The sequence below is a fragment of the Scylla paramamosain genome, chromosome 44 (genome assembly GCF_035594125.1).
Source record: "Scylla paramamosain isolate STU-SP2022 chromosome 44, ASM3559412v1, whole genome shotgun sequence".
NCBI classification, from domain to species: domain Eukaryota; kingdom Metazoa; phylum Arthropoda; class Malacostraca; order Decapoda; family Portunidae; genus Scylla; species Scylla paramamosain.
In genome coordinates, this window is record NC_087194.1 from 2,555,015 (window position 1) to 2,575,014 (window position 20,000).

At 43.1% G+C, this 20,000-nt stretch overlaps 4 protein-coding genes across 6 annotated transcripts in view; 2 read left to right on the top strand and 2 right to left on the bottom strand.

The window, feature by feature from the left end:
* The window catches only part of LOC135094179 (uncharacterized), a 13,942-nt gene extending 7,989 nt beyond the window's left edge, over positions 1-5,953 (top strand). For both annotated transcript variants that reach the window (XM_063994032.1, XM_063994033.1), the window contains 8 exons: positions 60-183; positions 1,232-1,362; positions 1,908-1,994; positions 2,538-2,721; positions 3,612-3,824; positions 4,036-4,133; positions 4,255-4,375; positions 4,653-5,953. In XM_063994032.1, the coding sequence (XP_063850102.1) occupies positions 60-183; positions 1,232-1,362; positions 1,908-1,994; positions 2,538-2,721; positions 3,612-3,824; positions 4,036-4,133; positions 4,255-4,375; positions 4,653-5,059 (1,365 nt within the window). In that variant the 3' untranslated portion in view covers positions 5,060-5,953. The remainder of the gene's footprint in view (positions 1-59; positions 184-1,231; positions 1,363-1,907; positions 1,995-2,537; positions 2,722-3,611; positions 3,825-4,035; positions 4,134-4,254; positions 4,376-4,652) is intronic.
* Positions 5,954-6,180: 227 nt separating this feature from the next.
* LOC135094181 (uncharacterized) lies at positions 6,181-8,661 on the bottom strand. The gene is made up of 2 exons (XM_063994035.1): positions 7,783-8,661; positions 6,181-7,552 (listed from the first exon to the last, which is right to left on the bottom strand). Exons 1-2 carry the CDS (start codon positions 8,477-8,479, stop codon positions 7,074-7,076), a joined length of 1,176 nt encoding a protein of 391 aa, XP_063850105.1. The 5' UTR covers positions 8,480-8,661; the 3' UTR covers positions 6,181-7,073.
* LOC135094182 (uncharacterized) lies at positions 8,620-11,194 on the top strand. Of its 2 annotated transcripts, none has more exons than XM_063994036.1 (3): positions 8,620-8,847; positions 8,958-9,036; positions 10,296-10,429. In XM_063994036.1, the coding sequence occupies exons 1-3, from the start codon at positions 8,620-8,622 to the stop codon at positions 10,310-10,312; spliced, it is 324 nt and encodes a 107-aa protein (XP_063850106.1). In that variant the 3' UTR covers positions 10,313-10,429. The 2 variants fall into 2 exon arrangements, 1 of the variants encoding a protein (XP_063850106.1); XR_010263653.1 differs by lacking the exons at positions 8,620-8,847; positions 8,958-9,036 and adding exons at positions 9,241-9,448; positions 11,057-11,194 and having other exon boundaries at positions 10,296-10,456.
* LOC135094180 (uncharacterized) lies at positions 9,985-18,427 on the bottom strand. The gene is made up of 14 exons (XM_063994034.1): positions 18,320-18,427; positions 17,176-17,322; positions 16,711-16,868; positions 16,552-16,604; positions 16,160-16,329; positions 15,399-15,509; positions 14,958-15,081; positions 13,922-14,052; positions 13,402-13,488; positions 13,003-13,138; positions 11,792-12,001; positions 11,242-11,330; positions 10,990-11,110; positions 9,985-10,484 (listed from the first exon to the last, which is right to left on the bottom strand). Exons 1-14 carry the CDS (start codon positions 18,413-18,415, stop codon positions 10,342-10,344), a joined length of 1,776 nt encoding a protein of 591 aa, XP_063850104.1. The 5' UTR covers positions 18,416-18,427; the 3' UTR covers positions 9,985-10,341.
* Between the last annotated feature and the right edge of the window lie 1,573 nt (positions 18,428-20,000).

A 20,000-nucleotide genomic window follows, 5' to 3' on the forward strand; every position in this document is an offset into this window, starting at 1 on the left:
CCCATTCCCTCCTCCCCCTTCCTGTCCGCCCTTCTCCCCTTCCTCCCTCTCCCCCCTAGGGTAAGAGGTATCGTTTCAGAGCTCTAAGTAACAGCATTCAAAACTGCCCAATTGTGGTATCAGTTGACAACCACACCCTCACCCCAATTGCCACCGATGGTCACCCTATAGATCCAATTGAAGGTAAGGCAGGTGTGTGGTGTGGGGGGGACAGGTGTGTGGTGTGGGGGGGACAGGTGTGTGTGTTGGGGGGGGGGCAGGTGTGTGTGTGTAAGGGATAGGTGTGAAAGGTGACGGATTTATTTGTTTATTTATTTGTTTATTGATTTGTTTGTTTGTTTTTGTTTATTTGTTTATTTTGTGTGTAGGGATCAGGTGTTTGATGTTTTTTTATTTATTTATTTTTTTTTTCATTTTTTTCATTCATTCTTTTTTTTTGGTTTTCCTCGTTTTTCTTTCATTTTTTCCATGTTTTTTTCCGTTTTTTTTTTATTTATGCTGTGTTTTCGTGTCTCTTTCTTGTTTTTCATCTTTTTCTTTGTTTTTCTATCTTTTTTACTTATTTTTTTTCTATCTTCCTTTATGTTTTCCTTTTTTTCCCTTGTTTTCCTGTCTTTTGTTTGTTTTCCTGTCTTTTCTTTGTTTTTTCCATCCTTTTCCTTGTTTTCCTCCTTTTTTCCTTGTTTTTTTCCATCTTTTCCTTGTTTTCCATCTTTTTCCTTGTTTTCCCATCTTTTTTTCCTTGTTTTCCCATCTTCTTTCACTTATCCTTTGTTTTCCCCATCTTTTTATTTTCCCTTTCGTTTTCCCATCTATTTTTTTCTTGTTTTCCATAATTTTTCATTTATATTTTGTCTTTTCGCTCTTTTTTCTGTTTTTTTTCCCTTTCGTGTCTCCATCTTTATTTATCCTTTTATTTCCCCCTTCATCTTATTTGATCTTCTTCCTTGTTTCCCTATAATTTTTCTCTTCTTCCTTTTGTTTTCCATCTTTTTTAACCCTTTTTTTGCCCCTTCATTTCCCCATCTTTATTTAGTTTCCCCTGCAATCTGTTATTTACCCTTGTTTCCTCATTTTCCTTTATCCTTCCCTTCGTTATTCCATCTCTCGTTTTCCCTATTTTACCCATTTTTGTATAATTTATCCTTCCTTTTTGCTCACATACCCTTTATCTTTGTTTTCATTATTTTTTTTTTCCGTCTCTTTTTACTCACCATTGTTTCCCCCACAGTGGAGTCTCTTACTATATACGGGGGGGAGCGCTGGGATTTCGTGGTGAATGCCAGCCAGGTTCCTGCCCCTTACTGGATCAAATTTCAAGGGATGCTGGACTGTGACGACCGGTTCAAGGCTGCCCATCAGGTGTGTGTGTGTGTGTGTGTGTGTGTGTGTGTGTGTGTGTGTGTGTGTGTGTGTGAAGGTTTTTTTTATTTTTTTTGTGTCTATTTTTCATTTTTTTATGTATTTATTTTATTTAGTAGTAGTAGTAGTAGCAGTAGTAGTAGTACATTTTTCCTCTTCCTCTCTTTTTATCTCTTTTTTTCTTTTTTTGCTCTTCTTTCGTTTTATTAAACATGATAGTAGTAGTAGTAGTAGTAGTAGTAGTAGTAGTAGTAGTAGTAATGGTAGTAATGGTAGTAGTAGTAGTAGTAGTAGCAGTAGTAGTAGTATCATCTCTTCTTCTCCTCCTCCTCTTCTTGCTTTTCGTATTGCTGTTCCTCCTCCTCCTCCTCCTCCTCCTCCTCCTCCTCCTCCTCCTCTTCCTCCAAACAGCCATGCAAATACCAGAAAATCTATTACTGCTTGGTTTTCCTTTGTTTTCCTTTGCATTCCTCCTCCTTTGACACGCTTCCCTGCCTCACCTGACGCGGGAACACTGGAGGAGTACAGGTGTGTCTTTCTTGCAGGTGGCGGTGCTCAGGTACGAAGGGACAGAGGGGTTCCCTGGCAGCCTGGCGGAGGTGAATTATAAGTCAACAATTAGGGAGGGTCTGGTAAGATAATGATTTTTCTTGAATGAAAATCTTGAATGAAATCTTGCTAATTTGTCACTAGAACCATAAAAACATCCTCAAAAACCCGTGTCACTTAATGTTTCTCATGTTGATAATGCAGAAATCTTGTTAATCTGTTACTAGAACCATAAAAACACCCTTAAAAACACGTATTACTTACTGTACCTCTAGTTAACGATGTAGAAATCTTGTTAATCTGTCACTAGAACCATAAAAACACCCTTAAAAACACGTACTACTTACTGTTCCTCTAGTTAACGATGTAGAAATCTTGTTAATCTGTCACTAGAACCATAAAAACACCCTTAAAAACACGTACTACTTACTGTTCCTCTAGTTAACGATGTAGAAATCTTGTTAATCTGTCACTAGAACCATAAAAACACCCTTAAAAACATATATTACTTACTGTTCCTCTAGTTAACGATGTAGAAATCTTGTTAATCTGCCACCAGAACCATAAAAACACCCTTGAAAGCCACGGCAGGGAGACGAAAGACTTACAGAACATCTCTCCTACAGGAATTGAACAAACTGAATGCCGCGCCTGGAGACGGAACCTTCATAACAGCAGCGGAGATCCGAGGGGCGGCGCAAGCAAGGGATGTGTCACGTACCCCAGACTACAAGTTTTGGCTAAAATTTGACTTCTACGGAAAAGATAACCCAGCTTTCCACCACCCAGACTTCTACTCTTTCCATGAAGGTGTGTGGGTGAGAGAGAGAGGGGGAGAGGGGAAGAATTTGTCGCTAGAACCCTAAAAACACCCTTAGAAACTCTTATAACTCCACTACTACTGTTTTTCAAGGCCCCAGAGATGACCAGCCGGGTTCTCAAGAGTGTTTCTCCTTCCGATAACGTAGAATTCTTGTTAATCTGTCACTGCAACCTTTAAAACAACCTTAGAAACCCATATAGCTTCACTACTACTGTTTTTCAAGGCCACAGAGATGACCAGCCGGGTTCTCAAGAGTGTTTCTCCTTCCGATAACGTAGAATTCTTGTTAATCTGTCACTGCAACCTTTAAAACAATCTTAGAAACCCATATAGCTTCACTCCTACTGTTTTTCAAGGCCCCAGAGATAACCAGCCGGGTTCTCAAGAGTGTTTCTCCTTCCGATAACGTAGAATTCTTGTTAATCTGTCACTGCAACCTTTAAAACACCCTTAGAAACCCATATAGCTTCACTACTACTGTTTTTCAAGGCCCCAGAGATGACTAGCTGGGTTCTCAAGAGTGTTTCTCCTTCCGATAACGTAAAAATTCTTGTTAATCTGTGACTGCAAGCATAAAATCACCCTTAGAAACTCGTATAGCTTCACTACTACTGTTTTTCAAGGCCCCAGAGATGACCAGCCGGGTTCTCAAGAGTGTTTCTCCTTCCGATAACGTAGAATTCTTGTTAATCTGTGACTGCAACCTTTAAAACAACCTTAGAAACCCATGTGTCATTTCAACCCATAAACCCATTTCTTCATAAAAAACCCATTTCTTCCATCATAATCACCATTCTTAACACCCCAAACATTGCATTCCTTACCCTTCCCTCCTCCTAATCTCCCTATCTTGCCTCCCCATCTCCTCCCCAAACAGTGAGGAAGGAGCACCGCCTTTTCACGCCCCAGGTTAACGATATATCCCTGAAGCTGCCCAACGCCCCGCCCCTCTCCCAGCCAGATGACGTGGACTACAGCGCCTTCTGCAACGCCACCCACAGGAGAAACTGCCTCGGGGACTTCTGCCATTGTCCACACGTGCTTAATGTGGAGAGAGACAGCCTGGTGGAGTTGATATTAGTGGATGAAGGTGAGGAGGTGGTGTGTCTGGGAGAAATAGAGCCTGGTGGAGCTGGTGTTAGTGGAAGGTGGAGGAGATGGTGTGTGTGTGTGTGTGTGTAATTAAGAATAGAATAGAGAAAACTGTAGTGGTGCCTTATGTACACGCTTTTAAATTCTCTCTCTCTCTCTCTCTCTCTCTCTCTCTCTCTCTCTCTCTCTCTCTCTCTCTCTCTCTCTAGGTGTGGTATACTGGGCTAACCATCCGTTTCACCTACATGGACACGCCTTCCAAGTGTTAGCGATGGGAAGACTTGGTGAGAACACAACCAAAGCTAATGTAAGTATTCTCTCTCTCTCTCTCTCTCTCTCTCTCTCTCTCTCTCTCTCTCTCTCTCTCTCTCTCTCTCTCTCTCTCTCTCTCTCTCTCTCTGTCTCACCTGCCTCTCACGTCTTCACAGGTACAAGCTCTAGACGAAGCGGGGAAACTTAACAGGAATTTTGACCGTCCTCCTTCCAAGGACACCGTGACAGTACCTGACGGAGGGTACACTGTCATACGCTTCTTCGCTTCCAACCCTGGTGAGTGAGAGGGAGAGAGGGAGGGAAAGGGAGAGAGGGAGAGAGGGAGAGAGATTACCATGTGTTTGATAATATTATGTTGTTGTGGTGGTAGTAGTAGTAGTAGTAGTAGTAGTAGTAGTAGTAAGAAGAGAACTGGTAGTAATGGTGGTTAAGATAGAGACAGAGAGACAGAGAGAGAGAGAGAGAGAGAAAAATAAACAAATATCTTTCAACCACATATTCCTCTCCTTCCACCACCACCACTACCACCACCTCCTCCACCTCTTCCTTACAGGTTACTGGTTGTTCCACTGTCACATAAGCTTCCACATCGAGGTTGGAATGGGCCTGGTGTTCCACGTGGGGAGCGGCGAGATGCTTCCACCCCCTCCACCAAAATTTCCCACTTGTGGACACTGGAGGCCGGAAGTGGAGCGGGATTTGAAAGCACAAGTGGATAAGTACTTTGAAAACCTAAATGGAAGCGTGGATGTAAGTGTGGATCTCCTGCCGGGGGCGTCTGAAGGTGGAGGGAAGGTGGAACTACACGGGCCGAGTTATTCCACTCCAACAATGCCCAACACACCTGCAGCGGGGGGTCGAGGTGGAGGAGGTGGAGGTGGTGGTGACAGTGGTGGTGGCCAGATCATTTCATCGTTTTTCTTATGTATTTTGTGTGTGTTCGTGTGTTCGTGTGTTTGAGTGTCCGGCCAGGTGGTGAGAGAGAGAGAGAGAGAGAGAGAGAGAGAGAGAGAGAGAGAGAGAGAGAGAGAGAGAGAGAGAGAGAGAGAGAGAGAGAGAATTAGTCAGTATTATTATTTTAATTTTTATTTTCCTAGTGTGTATATCTCGTATGTATGTTTGTTTGTTTGTTTGTTTGTCTGTCTGTCCGTCTGTCTGTCTGTCAGTGTAAAGCCACGTAAGAAACTCACAAATACTAAGATTAATAATGATGATGATGATGATGATGATGATGATGATGATGATGATGATAACAATGATAATAACAACAACTGCCTTGGGTCTTGTCTTCTTCTTCTTCTTCTTCTTCTTCTTCTTCTTCTTCTTCTTCTTCTTCTTCTTCTTCTTCTTCTTCTTCTTCTTCTTCTTCTTCTTCTTCTTCTTCTTCTTCTTCTTCTTCTTCCCGTCTTCGTCTTCTTTTTCATAACTTTTGATCATCACCATCTTCATCATACCCCCTACTTCCTCCTCCTCCTCCTCCTCCTCCTCCTCCTCCTCCTCCTCCTCCTCCTCCTCCTCCTCCTCCTCCACCTCCTCCACTTAGCATTATTACTTAAGGCATTCCAAGCACTATTTTTAACTACCTAATTATTCTTACACTAATTCACGTAGTTGTTAAAGCCGAGGTGCACAGATTTATATTCCAGATGATATATTAGACAGAGAGAGAGAGAGAGAGAGAGAGAGAGAGAGAGAGAGAGAGAGAGAGAGAGAGAGAGGTCTTACTTTTTTTTATCTTCATTACTATAAACTCACATTTTAGCTTTGAATTTTATATTGTGCTGCAAATAAGGTACATAATATATACTTTGTTATAATAATAGGAGCAGCAGTAGTAATAAGAATGATAGTAATTATTTTTTATTACTATTTCAACGCCGTCCATAGCAAAAAAATATTGTAATAATAATGAAATGTGTGTGTGTGTGTGTGTGTGTGTGTGTGTGTGTGTGTGTGTGTGTGTGTGTGTGATTCTTAACCTTGTGTGCACCGTTTTGGAATTGTATGTACGTATGTTTGTTTACACCATGTACGTGTTTGTAAAGTGATTTGTATATGTGAACTTAACAAAGATCATGAAATTTTATTAGTAATTCTCTCTCTCTCTCTCTCTCTCTCTCTCTCTCTCTCTCTCTCTCTCTCTCTCTCTCTCTCTCTCTCTCTCTCTCTCTCTCTCTCTCTCTCTCTCTCTCTCTCTCTCCAAAATAACTTATTCAATAAAACATGATATTCAAAGATTTATTATTTTTTCCTTCACACAATGTCAAGAGTTTTACTGGTGGTGGTAGTGACAGTAGTAGTAGTAGTAGTAGCAGTTGTTGTTGGTGTTGGTGTTGTTGTTGTTGTTATCGTGGTTGTAATAGTAAGAGTCCAAAAGAAGCATTTTTCCCCCACCGTGTCAGAGTGATCCCACCGCTGCCACCATCTGAAACCCTTTGTAGTATCTCCTGTGCCCCCTCCTCTCATCCCCCCTCCACTCTTCTTTCCCCTCCACTTCTCCCCCTCCACGCTCCTTTCCCTGTCTCTCTCCATCCCTCCTTTGTCATACTTCCTTTGTTATTTATTCTATTTATTTGTTTACTTGTTATCACATGAATCTTTCCTGTTCTATTCCTGGTTCTTTCTTCTCTCTCCTCGCCTCTCCCTCCCTCTTCTTCTAGCTTCATGTATTATTCATTTCACCATTATGTGCTGGTACCACCACTACTACTGTTACTACTACTAATAATAATAATGATAATCCATGAACTAATAGTAATCAGCGGGACCCACGGTGTGATAATTTAGTTGTGCTGAAAATGGTGGGTAATGAAGCCACAACGCTGTGCAAATAATACTCTGCCTTCTGAGCACGCTGGCCTGCAATTCTGGCCTGCGTCACACCTCGCTGCGGCGCCCAGGCAGGGAGTGCACACTGACACAGGCCAACAAACAAACAAACAGATCAGTCCTGCCAAAGCAAGCCGCTGCTCCTTCACAAAACAGAGGAATTAGTTTTCTTACAGCCTGCAGTGCGTGTTGCCCTCGGCATCGTGGCGTAGAGGTATGACCCACGGACTCCTAGAGCCTGCAGGTGCCCACGAGGGTAGGCGCCACCACCAGCAGGAGTTATGTTCTCGTAATTAGGTGAGCAGGACTGCACGCTCTTAGGCAGCACGTCATGGTTGACGGTTGAGTCCTGTGAAAGCTGCGGCACCACCACAGCCACTTGGCGTGCTGTGCAGTCTGACGGGGTTTCGTAAAAGAATCCTTCATTACGTTGGTCTGGGGTGAACTGCAGGGGGTGGCTGGAGACGGCAGGCCACCATCCCATCACTCCAGGTTCTGTGATTTCAGGCAGGATATCGTAATATAATGTTTCATCGTGTTGGTCTGGGGCGTGTCCCTGGCCGGTGGTGGGCTGCTGCTGGCTGCTGGGCACGGCAGGCCGGGGATGGAGCCTCACCATGTTTACTGCAAACAGTTGCAATACAGTGAGAGACAAGACCCGAACAAAAATACAGAAGAACGGGTTAGAAAGAAGGCGGTGGTGGTGGTAGTGGTGGTGGTGTAGGCAAGGAACATTTATAAGTTCATTATGAATCAAGATGGATTATGGAGACTGAACAGCACGAGGCAAGCTCTCATCATATTTACACACACACACACACACACACACACACACACACACACACAGTACTCACGTAATGTAACACAATTCTGCTTCTGCCAGACAGCCACCACCACCACCACCGCCGCCACCACCGCCACTCCTGCTGCTAACACCGCAATGATTGTTTTCTTGTTCAGTGTCAGCTTGTAGATGGAGAGGTTCTCAGCGTTTGTGCTACTGGTGGCGGTTGTGGTGAATGGAATCTGCGAACAACTGTTCAAGTATTCTGACGTGGCGGGGTCATAGTAGATCATGCCGCATTCCTTAGGTGGGAACCCCTTCATCCACCTGGAGGGCCCGTGAGCCACCATGCTGAGGCTGATGGGCTGTCGCAGGGAGCTTTCGGTCTTGCAGTAGAACCAACATTTACTGGACCGAAAACGTAAAAAGAGCCCATTCCTGGTTATCCAAGTCCCGGCCATGAACTGCACCCACTCCTCTCTCCTCGGGAAACACACACTCCCGTAGCGGAACCAGGCGGAGTGGTTGGCGCCGTCAGTCTCCTCCACCTGAACCTGGACGCCCTTGAAACCACTCTCAGGCTTCATGTACAGATTGAAGTAACCAGCGCCGCCCTTTACGTTCATAGATTCAATGAGTTTCGCTTCTCCATTCCCAACCAAAATGTCAGCAGCAGAACAGTCGACGGCATGTGTGAAGCTGGAGGCGCCTTCAGAACCCAGCGCCGCCACAACCGCTACCACCAACAGCAACAAGACGCTCTCCATGACTGCGTATGTTTGTATGTGTGTGTGTGTGTGTGTTTAAGGAAGGAGATCAGAATGGCGCGACAGGAAGTGAAGACATCCTGTAAGTGGCGCCGCTGCCATTGCCTGGAGATTTCATATTGTAGGACACGTGTGCGGTGATGACAAGACGTGTTACTGATGCTCTGGTGTGTGGGGACAAAACAGAACAGCTCAAGGCTCCTCCCCGCCCACCTCTCCCTGCCACAGCATGCATGACTTTGTGTGGTGTTGCTGGTGAATTCCACACACCACACCACTCGACGGCACTCCACACCACCACACGACGCAGCACCACACACTACATCACACCACGCCACGCCTTACCAGTCCGCTGCAGACCACATCCTGTTTGTATCATTAATATGCAAACTGTTCTTCTTATTTGAAATTCTCTCTGTCTCTCTCTCTCTCTCTCCACCACCACCACCACCGCTAACAACAGTGTATCTCATTACAGACAGCCCTGAGGATGTCGTTACCCACTAACTACCGCCAAGTGGCCATGATGGGACCCACACCCACTCTTGGACCCACACGTAAGTTATGGGGGGGATGGGAGGGGGGCATGGGGCAGGGGAGGGGGTGGTAAGGTAGTATGGGTAGGAGGGGTAGGTTGGGTGTTGTCTAATGGTGTAGTGTGGTGTAGTTTGCTCTCTCTCTCTCTCTCTCTCTCTCTCTCTCTCTCTCTCTCTCTCTCTCTCTCTCTCTCTCTCTCTCACACATACATATTATATAAGTGTTATAAATGTTAAGATAGCTTCCCCCTCATTCGTTTTCTCAGTGTTCCGTTTTCTTTCATTAAACTGTTTGCGGAGAGAAAGCGACGGCCCATCTAGTTTAAATTTTGGGTACACTTTTAAACCAGCTGGCGGGGCGTGGGTGGCGTAGGGCGCGCTGCAGGCTGGGTACTGGAGTTGTTTGTCCTTTTGTCGGTGATTATACCAGGTGGTGAGTACTTGTGAGGTCTATAAGTATATTAATAATTGGTTATATTTGTGCTATGCGGTCCCTGTGCTGGTGAAATTGTAGCGCTAGTCTGATGCTTGTTGCCTTGTGATTAAAGTACCTATGAATACTTTTTAAAATACGTATAGTTACTACCAATATATATTCCTTGGTTGGTTACGACAGCGTTGCTTTCATACGGGACTTGCAGCATGGCACAACACCTGACTGTGAGATAGCGTGGCAGACTGGCTAGGTGTGCTGTCATTGGGTTGTTTAGTCATTATTAATTAGTAAACAAACACATGACATGATATATGCGTAAAACTTGAAGATTTAACCCTTTCACTGCAATATTTAACAATGCGACAACAACAACAATAAAAATAATAGTGAAAGAGTTAAAAGATATTGAAGAGAAGGTTGACTTTGCCTAATACGGTGTTGGTCTGTCAGGTGGTGATGTGTAGACGTGGTGTTGAGTCGTCTTACTGGTGTGTTTGTGTACGAGTTAGCAGGAAGTGAACAAATGTGTGTGTTGTAGTTTTATTTTGTTGTTCATTAAAATTTTAGTGTCCTGACCTTCGTGTTAACATTTCATTGGTGGATTTTTTGGAAGTATTTGATAAGCTGTGGTGTTTGGAGTGTTGCTGTGTTGCTGTGTTGTGGTCGTGTTGTTGTGCTTTCATTTAGTGTTGCTGTGCTGTCATCTAGTGTTGCTGTGCTTTCATTTAGTGTTGCTGTGCTGTCATCTAGTGTTGCTGTGCTTTCATCTAGTGTTGCTGTGTGTTATAACCTGATGTATTCCTGTGTATTTTCTATATTCTGAAAGTTATTTTTCTGCCCCAAGGTGGAAAGGAACAGTAAACAGCGCCATCTTCCTCCTGGTCACAAAATTACAAGGCATCAATTCCAGAGAGGCCGCAGCGGGGGAGGTCGTCTGGTGGTGGCGGCGCGGCGTGGTTGCCTGCTACGTAGAACACCATCGCCATCCCCATCTCAACGTGGAAGGTGAGGTGGCAGTGGAACAACCAGTAACCTGCAATGGGGTGGTGGTGATAGTGGTGGTGGTGGTGAGTGACACTGGATGCATTGTGATGATAAATAAGCAGTGTGTTTGATTGCTGCTTGTGTGGAAAGGGTGTGTGTGTGTGTGTGTGTGTGTGTAGGAGTGGCGGGGGTAGGAAGGTGCTGTAACAATAATTAACAAGGGAGGGACAGGAGACAACAACAACAACAACAACAATTAATAAGGAGATAACGGAAGAACGACAAGAACAACAACAATTACAAGGGAGAAACAACAACAACAACAACAAGAGCAACAAATAACAACAACAACAAAAACAGCAACAAAATTAACAAACAACGAAAACCATAAACCATCATTTTCATTCACAATTACCATAACCTTTTGATTTATTTAACCAAACACTTATTATCTATTGAACTTATTGAATTTAGCACAGAGGAGGAGGAGGAGGAGGAGAAGGAAGAAGAGAAGTGGGTAGAGGGAGAAATGGATAAGAATAGGATAGTCTCACCTGGATTAGAAGCAAGAAAACGGAGAACGGTGTACCCCCCACTAGGCACGGTGACTGTATCTTTCAGAGGCGCATGTTCGAAGTTCCGGTTCACCTGTCCTGAGGCATCGAGCTCCTGAACCTGTAAAGCAGAGAGAGAGAGAGAGAGAGAGAGGTTAATTGTCTATTCCATTATTCCCTGTGAACATTTAATAAAAGGGTTCAGAAAATGGGGTTTTATTTATGTTTGTGCTGTTTGTTTTTAAGCCATACCTTCGTTTTCGTAATTCCAGGTCCAAACTGCCCCATGCCAATTACGTAAAAGGAGTGCCCGTGGAGATGAAAGGGGTGATTAACGAAACCTGGAAATATACGAGATGAAATAAATGAAATAAATAAAAGTTCAATAGTTAAAAAAAAAAAAAGTTGAAGGGTTAAAAAAAAACGTTCTAGGGTTAAGAAAACGTTCAAGGCTAAAAAAAACGTTCAAGGATTAAAGGAATCATTCAACAGTAAAAAAAAAAAAAAAGAAAAAAAATAGAATAGCTTATACAACAAGGGCCCATGTAACTTCACTTGACATGACCTGACCTGGAGATACACAAATTATAGATAAACAAGTCCAAATCGAACATAATTTAAGTTAGACTCCACATGACCCAGCATGACGTAACCTAGGCTGACCTGACTTGACATAACTTAGCCTAACTTAACCTATCTTTAAGTAGGAATAAAGAGATAGAGAGTGTGTGATTTATCTTAACCCAGCATGACCTAACCTAACCTAGGCTGAGAGAGAGAGAGAGAGAGAGACACCACATACTTTCATCAACCAGAACAACCTCCACCAGGCTGTCTTGTTTCACAGTAAGGACGTGCGGGCAGTGACAGAACCCCTCATCACAGTTCTTCCTGGAGGTCTCGTTACAGAAGATGCTGGTGTCGACATTGGGCTGGTAGAGAGGCGGGGCAGAGGGCAGCTTAAAGGAGATTCCGTTGATGTGTACCATTACTTGAGGGGGGTTCTTGGTGGCTGCAGGGAGAGCTGGGCTGAGTGAATATAGGTTACTGGTGGGCTGAACAATTGAAGGGTGAGAAAACTGTAAGGAAAAGGAAGGTTGACTGATGCTGGTCCCCAAGAGAGTCACAAGCGGTCATGCGGATTTAAAGGTCTTGAAACTTGTGGAACTTATTGGTGGGGTGGACCAGTTGAATGAGGGTTTTTGGTGAGTTGGGCCAGTTGAATGCGGGTTATTGGGGAGTTGAAACCAATTGAAGGGTTATAACAAGGGGAACGTAAGCAAAATTTTCAGGATCAGTAATGGTAGAACAGGTTTAAGCTCGAAAAAATTTAGGTTCAAGGAAGAGATAGGAAGGAAATGGTTCTCAAATAAATGGATAAATGGAACAGACCCAGTAATCAGGTTGTTAGTGTCGAGTCATTACAGAACTTTAAAAAATTAGACGAATTTATGGATGAGGATGATACGTTGAAGTAGGTAGGCATATTTCATGTGTAGGCCTAATGGCTTCTCTTATTTTGTGGTCTTATATTCTTATGTATTCATCTCTGCAGCTTCTTTTAAATAGTTCTGATGATAGATGCTGCTGGCGAATTGTCTTATGAGTAGTTAAGGGCGTCAACCAGTTACGTGGGCAGGTTTCAGAACTTCAACACGCTGCAGTGGAAGTTGTTATGGTTATTAAGCCTAATTCATTTTCTGGTGACGCTTAAAGAAAGGTTACAAGACACTTATCCTTCAATTTTTGACTACCTTTTTGGACCCTTTTCTAGGACTGGCATCTCAGTGGGCCTTTTATTTATTTATTATTTTTTTTATTGGATTTTTGTTGCCCTTAGCCAGTGTCCCTCCTACATAAAGAAAAAAAAAAAGGAAAATTCTTCAGCCTCAATAACGCACACACTAAAATATCTCCTAATGCGAGAAGAAATTGTTGGTGTATACAGGTTACGTAATCAGACTCCCCTTTACCACAGAGGTCACAGTTACACGCAGTCCAGGTTTCCTTTACCGTAGAAGTTAAAGTTGAGCCAGAAGGTGTGGTCAGGGTGTCTGCTGATGTCCTCCTTCGTGGGCGTCACTGACCTCATCTCGGCGGCAGTCAGAAAGGTGCCATCCCCAGGGGCGTTGTCCAGGGTGTTCAGTTGCTGCCGAGGGTGATTGCAGAACAGAAAAGTACCAGTCAATTTCATCTTTCTTTTTTATAGTTTTTACTTTTTATATTTTAATAGGCGTTAGTGGAGCAGTGGCAGGGTCTGATGGAAGTTGTTACAGTTCTCAAGGAAGTTTTTGTTATCATTTTTTTCTTCCTTTATATCGATTTAAGCGGTTTTTAACAGATTATATTTTATTTTCACTTTCTCTTGCCCTTATCTCTACCCCTTTTACGTAAACAAACATCTGTACTCACGAAACCTTCCCGTATTGTGGTGTGGTAGGACGTGGGCGCTCTGGTGTCCGGCACGCCCTCTGTCCCCTCGTACCGCAGCACTGCCAACTGTAGGACGGCAGGGAGGGAAAGAAAACGACATGTGTTCAAGTGTTCTGGTGGTTAAGTGTTGAGTTGTTGTTGTTGTTGTTGTTGTTGTTGTTGTTGTTGTTGTTGTTGTGTGTAAATGTCAAGTGTTAGTTATTTCTATTGAAAGAGAGAGAGAGAGAGAGAGAGAGAGAGAGAGAGAGAGAGAGAGAGAGAATGGAAACTGAACATAATTATTACCAAACAAACACATTAACAAACAAACAAACAGACAAACACACACTTACTCACAAACAAACAAACAAACAAACAAACAATCACTACCAATTACCACCAAAACAGACACACCAACTACCAAAACAAACAAACAAACAAACAAACAAAGTTACTACCACTTAAACACACAATTACCACAAAAAAAAACAATAACAAACAAACAAACGCCATTTTGTACCTGATAGGCTGCCTTGTGACGTGTCCCGCAGTGCATAAGACCTTGAAATTTAATCCAGTACGTTCCCTGCTCCTGATTGGCTGTGAGCACGAAGTCCCACCTCTCCCCCCCGTATATCGTCAGGGAGTCGACTGGGCGGGGGGGGGGGGAGATGACGTGGAATGCGATAGATACAGTGATTACGGACGGTTCACTATGCATTGATATAAAATAAGTGATGAAAATGTATAGATAGAAGAGATACGAGTGAATTGGTGATGCGTGACAGATTAACAAGATTTCTACATTATTAAAGGGGGAAATACTCTTGAGAACCCGGCTCACCAATTCTGTGGCCTTGGAAAATTGTCATGGGGAAGGTACACGGGTTTTTAAGGGTGTTTTTACTGTTCTAGTGACAGATTAACAACATTTCTACATTACTAACTGGAGAAACACTCTTAATTGGCTCTAGTTGAAGGTAGACGAGTTTTTAAGGGTGTTTTTACGGTTCTAGTGACAGATTAACAACATTTCTACATTACTAACTGGAGAAACACTCTTAATTGGCTCAAGTTGAAGGTAGACGAGTTTTTAAGGGTGTTTTTACGGTTGTAGTGACAGATTAACAACATTTCTACATTATTAATTGGAGAAACACTCTTAATTGGCTCTAGTTGAAGGTAGACAAATTTTCAAGTGTGTTTTTACGATTCTAGTGATAGATTAACAACATTTCTACATTACTAACTGGAGAAACACTCTTAATTGGCTCTAGCTGAATGTACACGGGTTTTCAAGGGTGTTTTTACGGTTCTAGTGATAGATTAACAACATTTCTACATTACTAACTGGAGAAACACTCTTAATTGGCTCTAGTTGAAGGTAGACGAGTTTTTAAGGGTGTTTTTTACGGTTGTAGTGACAGATTAACAACATTTCTGCATTATTAATTGTCAAAACATTCTGGAAGACCCAGCTAACAATCACTGTGACCTTGGGAATTAGTCGATGTGAAGGAACAAAGCGATTCTATGTACGGGTCTCACTGTGTCACCTGTTATGGGTTGTATTGGGTGTCCATCCGCGGCGATGACAAGCAAGGTGTGGTTGTCAACGGAAATCACTATGGGACAGTTTCTAATGCTGTTGCTGAGTGTCCTAAAGCGGTGCCTCTTGCCCTGCGGAGGTGGCTGAGTTGGTAACGGTGTGTGTGTGTGTGTGTGTGTGTGTGTGTGTGTGTGTGTGTATGTGTATGATTTTTTTCCGTCTTTTCGCGTTCAAGAAATAACATGAAGGTTTATTTGTTATTATAGTCACTGTTGATAAATAAACTCTCTCTCTCTCTCTCTCTCTCTCTCTCTCTCTCTCTCTCTCTCTCTCTCTCTCTCTCTCTCTCTCTCTCTCTCTCTCTCTTATACGTCTTTCTTCCATCCACTTCTTTATAACTCCCATACCCTCCTCATCCTCCTCCTCCTCCTCCTCCTCCTCCACTTACGGCCTTCACTGTGACTTCATGTAGCGGTGTGGTTGCCTCCTCATTGCCTCTCTTGTGCGTCAGAAATCTTCCTCTCCCGTTGATCAGCAATGTGTGGGGCTTGTCTTGGTCCTGGGGGAAGGCGCGGGTCAGGGGGCGGCTGGGGCACGGATGGGGAGAGGTGACGCGGGGTGATGGGGGGAGGGGAAAGAAAATGGGGAACGAAAGAGAAAACGGGGAGGGAATGAATAAATGGGTTGTGTTTTCTTTAGTATACAGAAAACGGGAGTTGTGTATGTGTGTATGTATGTTAGTCTGGAAGGGACATAATAAGTTTTCAGGGTCAGTAATTAGAGGAATGTAAGAAATATTATCTTTAAGCTTAATAAAAACTAGATTTGAAATTAAAATAGTAAGGAATTGATTATTAAACAGAATGGTGGATGAATGGAATAGACTCAGTAATCAGGTTGTTAGTGCTGAGTCAATAGGGAGCTTTGAAAGACTAGACTAATGTATGGTGGGATGACAGGTGTAAACAGACAGGTGTGTTTCATATAGGGACTGCCACGTGTAGGGCTTATGGCTTCCTACACCAACCCTTGTATTTTCATGTGTTTATATTCTAACTGGTATTCTCTTCCTCCTCCTCCTCCTCCTCCATCTCTTGTATCACCCTGTCTCTCTCACTAACACCGTAGACTAGCGATCCAAACACCACAGTAAGGACCTCAAGGTGTGTTGCTGTTTGCACTTCCTTTGTATTCCTCCTCTTCACTGACCTGCGCTGAATGCAAGTTGATGAATTTGTGAAAGCTCAGACCATTCAGCCAATCAGTGAGCACGAGCGTGTGTTTGGGGTCATCTGTGTCATAAAGGGTCACGTGAGGGTCGCTGGCCGGCACTTGATGAACCACTAGCGCGCCAAACATGCCATCCGTTCTTTGAAATCCTGGGGAAGTGAATGATTAAGGGCGCGGCATCAAAGGGTTGAGATGAAGGGGTGAAGGAAGGAAGGGAAGTTGAGAGAGAGAGAGAGAGAGAGAGGGAAATGGACATGTGAAAAAAAAGATAAAGAAAGAAAGAGAGAAAAGCGAAAAAATTAAGAGAAAGGTTGTTAAAATTTGTTCCTCCTCTTCTTCCTCCTCCTCCTCCTCCTCCTCCTCCTCCTCACCTGAATGCGAGTGCCAATAATGAGTGCCCGGCTCGTCTGCAACAAAGCGATACCTGTCAACAGAAAACGGAAGTCTGGAAGTAAGGGTAGACTACGCTAGATTAGGTAACTTCAGATTAGGTTAGCTTAGGGAGGGTACAGACGAACAGCGCCCTCTACCTGAAGGTGGTGCCAGGCAGAATGGGGCACTGGGTGAGGAAGGGCACTCCATCCATGTAAGGAGTGCCGCGCTGGTGGATGCCGTGCCAGTGGATGGAGGTGGAGTCAAGATGGAGGTCATTTTCCACATTCACCACCACCTCGTCCCACTGGCATACCTGAAAGTGGAGGTGGAGGAGATGGAGGTGGAAACAGTGGAGGAGGAGGGAGAAGAATGATTAGTGTATAAGAAAAATAGAGAAGAGGCGTTTTCTCTCTCTCTCTCTCTCTCTCTCTCTCTCTCTCTCTCTCTCTCTCTCTCTCTCTCTCTCTCTCTCTCTCTCTGATCCCGGCCCTTTTAAAGTTAAAATGCATAAGTTGTCCATTAAAATTATTACGATTTCTCTCTCTCTCTCTCTCTCTCTCTCTCTCTCTCTCTCTCTCTCTCTCTCTCTCTCTCTCTCTCTCTCTCTCTCTCTCTCTCACGTGGATGAAGGGGCCGGGGAGCCTTCTGTTCACCGTCACCAGCGGCCTCTGCACACCGTCGGCGAAAACACAGTGGTGGGAGGCGCAGTGTGTGTGGTTGAAGGGACAGTCACCACACTCGAGGCTCAGACTCCTGTACCACTCCACCTGTGAAACACAACATGAATTATTACCTTAACCTAACCTAACCTTACCTAACTAACCTAACCTAACCTAACCTAACCTAACTAACCTTACCTAACCTAACCTAACCTAACCTAACCTAACCTAACTAACCTTACTTAACCTAACCTAACCTAACCTAACCTAACTAACCTAACCTTACCTAACCTAACCTTACCTAAGCTAACCTAACCTAACCTTACCTAACCTAACCTAACCTAACCTAAGATAACCTAACCTAACCTAACCTAACCTAACCTAACCTAACCTTACCTAACCTAACCTAACCTAACCTAACCTAACCTTACCTAACCTAACCTAAGCTAACCTAACCTAACCTAACCTAACCTAACCTAACCTAACCTTACCTAACCTAACCTTACCTAACCTTACCTAACCTAACCTAACCTAACCTAACCTTACCTAACCTAACCTAACCTAACCTAACCTAACCTTACCTAACCTAAGCTAACCTAACCTAACCTAACCTAACCTAACCTAACCTAACCTAACCTAACCTAACCTTACCTAACCTAACCTAACCTAACCTTACCTAACCTAACCTAACCTAACCTAACCTAACCTTACCTAACCTAACCTAACCTAACCTAACCTAACCGAACCTAAGATAACCTAACCTAACCTAACCTAAGATAACCTAACCTAACCTAACCTTACCTAACTTAACCTAACTTAACCTAACCTAACAAACCTTACCTAAGCTTACTGGCATTCAAATAGCAGTCTTCTTAATTTGCAGTATTTAACTCTTGCATTAGAAAGGTGGACAGAATAGGGGTGCAAGTAGAAAGAAGGGAGGCATGAAGTTAGCAAGGCCAGAGGAGCAGTTAGCGTTAAAATAGCGGTACAAGATGCAACACTGCGGCGATAAGAAAGAAGCTGGGGGCATTCAATTAGAGTTGACGAGACCAGTTTATCAGTGTTTCTCTCAAGCTTCAAGGGAAAGCGGGGAGGAGCTCACGGTGAAGATGTAGTGGCACTCTCGCCTGTCCCCCTCCACGCAGCTCCTCACGCAGGGGTGGTGGAGGTCCGTCAAGGTGTCAGGGGTGTCTTGCATTGTCCAGGATGTCGCAGCTGGTCAAGGATAAGAGGAGAAATAATAAAAAGTAAAAGTTTGCTTGTACTGACTTGCTTCACACACACACACACACACACACACACACACGTTTCAATTACTTATTCTTATTTGTTCATATCGTACACCTTTGTTTTCAGTATCTGTTTGTCTGTCTATCTATTTATCTATCTATTTATCTGTCTATCTGCCCGTGTATCTATTGGTCTATCTATCAATCTATGTATCTATATGTCTATCTCTCTATTCATCCCTGCTAGTTATTCATGTACAGCTTTTGGGATAATTTTTGAACTGGGCTCTTGAATACGTAAGTGTGTAGGCTTCCCGTGATCAAATTAACACCATTCTTTCTTTATAATCATGGGAACTGCTTATTAGTCATCTGAGAGTTAGTGAAGCTCGGTCGTAACAGTGAAAGGGTTAAAAATGTTGGTGTTAGAAGTTATATATGCATTTATCTACTCGCCTTAAGCAAATTTGTAGTTGATGTGAGTTTATAAAAGCCGCACAGTTGGTGAATGGCGTGTGAGGAATAATTGTTAACTCATTGACTGATGGTATAATTGGGCAGTTTGGCCATTAGTGATAATCAGTGGTGTAATTCTGTGTTCATTTTATTTTATTTAGTTTTTTTTTTATTTATTTATTTTATTTATTATTTATTATTTATTTATTTTATTTATTAAACGGACGAGGAGCAATACTCTCTCTCTCTCTCTCTCTCTCTCTCTCTCTCTCTCTCTCTCTCTCTCTCTCTCTCTCTCTCTCTCTCTCTCTCTCTCTCTCTCTCTCGTTAATAATGTAGAAATCTTGTTAACCTGTCACTGGAACCGTAAAAACACACTTGAAAACCCGTGTCACTTCAGCTAGAGCCTTTGTTAAGTAGTGAAGATGTGGTGCAGAGGTGTCTCAGAATACGGGCCTTGAAGAGAGAGAGAGAGAGAGAGAGAGAGAGAGAGAGAGAGAGAGAGAGAAGGGTAGGACTGCAGGACTTACCAGTAGTTGAGTGGAGAGAGGAGAGCGCGAGGAGCAGGAGGTGAGGTAGGCGTGGCGTAGTGCTTCCAAACAGAGTCATCTTGTGAGAGTCTAGCAAGCACCCGTGGCGAGAGAGAAAGGGGGAGACTTCGATAAATTGTTTTGACTTGCTTTCATTTGATTTATATGTTTAATTTCGTGTTGATTTCGTTCATATTTCGTTTGTATATTTATTATCATTGTTTTCGTTTGATTTTTATGTTTTATTTATGTTTATTTTGCTTTATTTATGTGTTTCTTTTGGTCATATCTCGTTTATTTACTTATTTATTTATATTTTTTTTCTTTCGTTTTCTTTTCTTTCCTTTATTTATCACAATTCACCTTTCAGGGGAGGATTATTATCAAGAGTAGGAGGAAGAGGAGGAGGAGGAGGAGGAAGGAGAAGAGGATTACAAGAAAGGAGGAGGATGAGAGAAATTGGAATAAGAAAAGGGAGGAAGAGAAGATTCACATTACTAAAAATAAAAATTAACAAAATACAACGGTTATTTGAGAGAGAGAGAGAGAGAGAGAGAGAGAGAGAGAG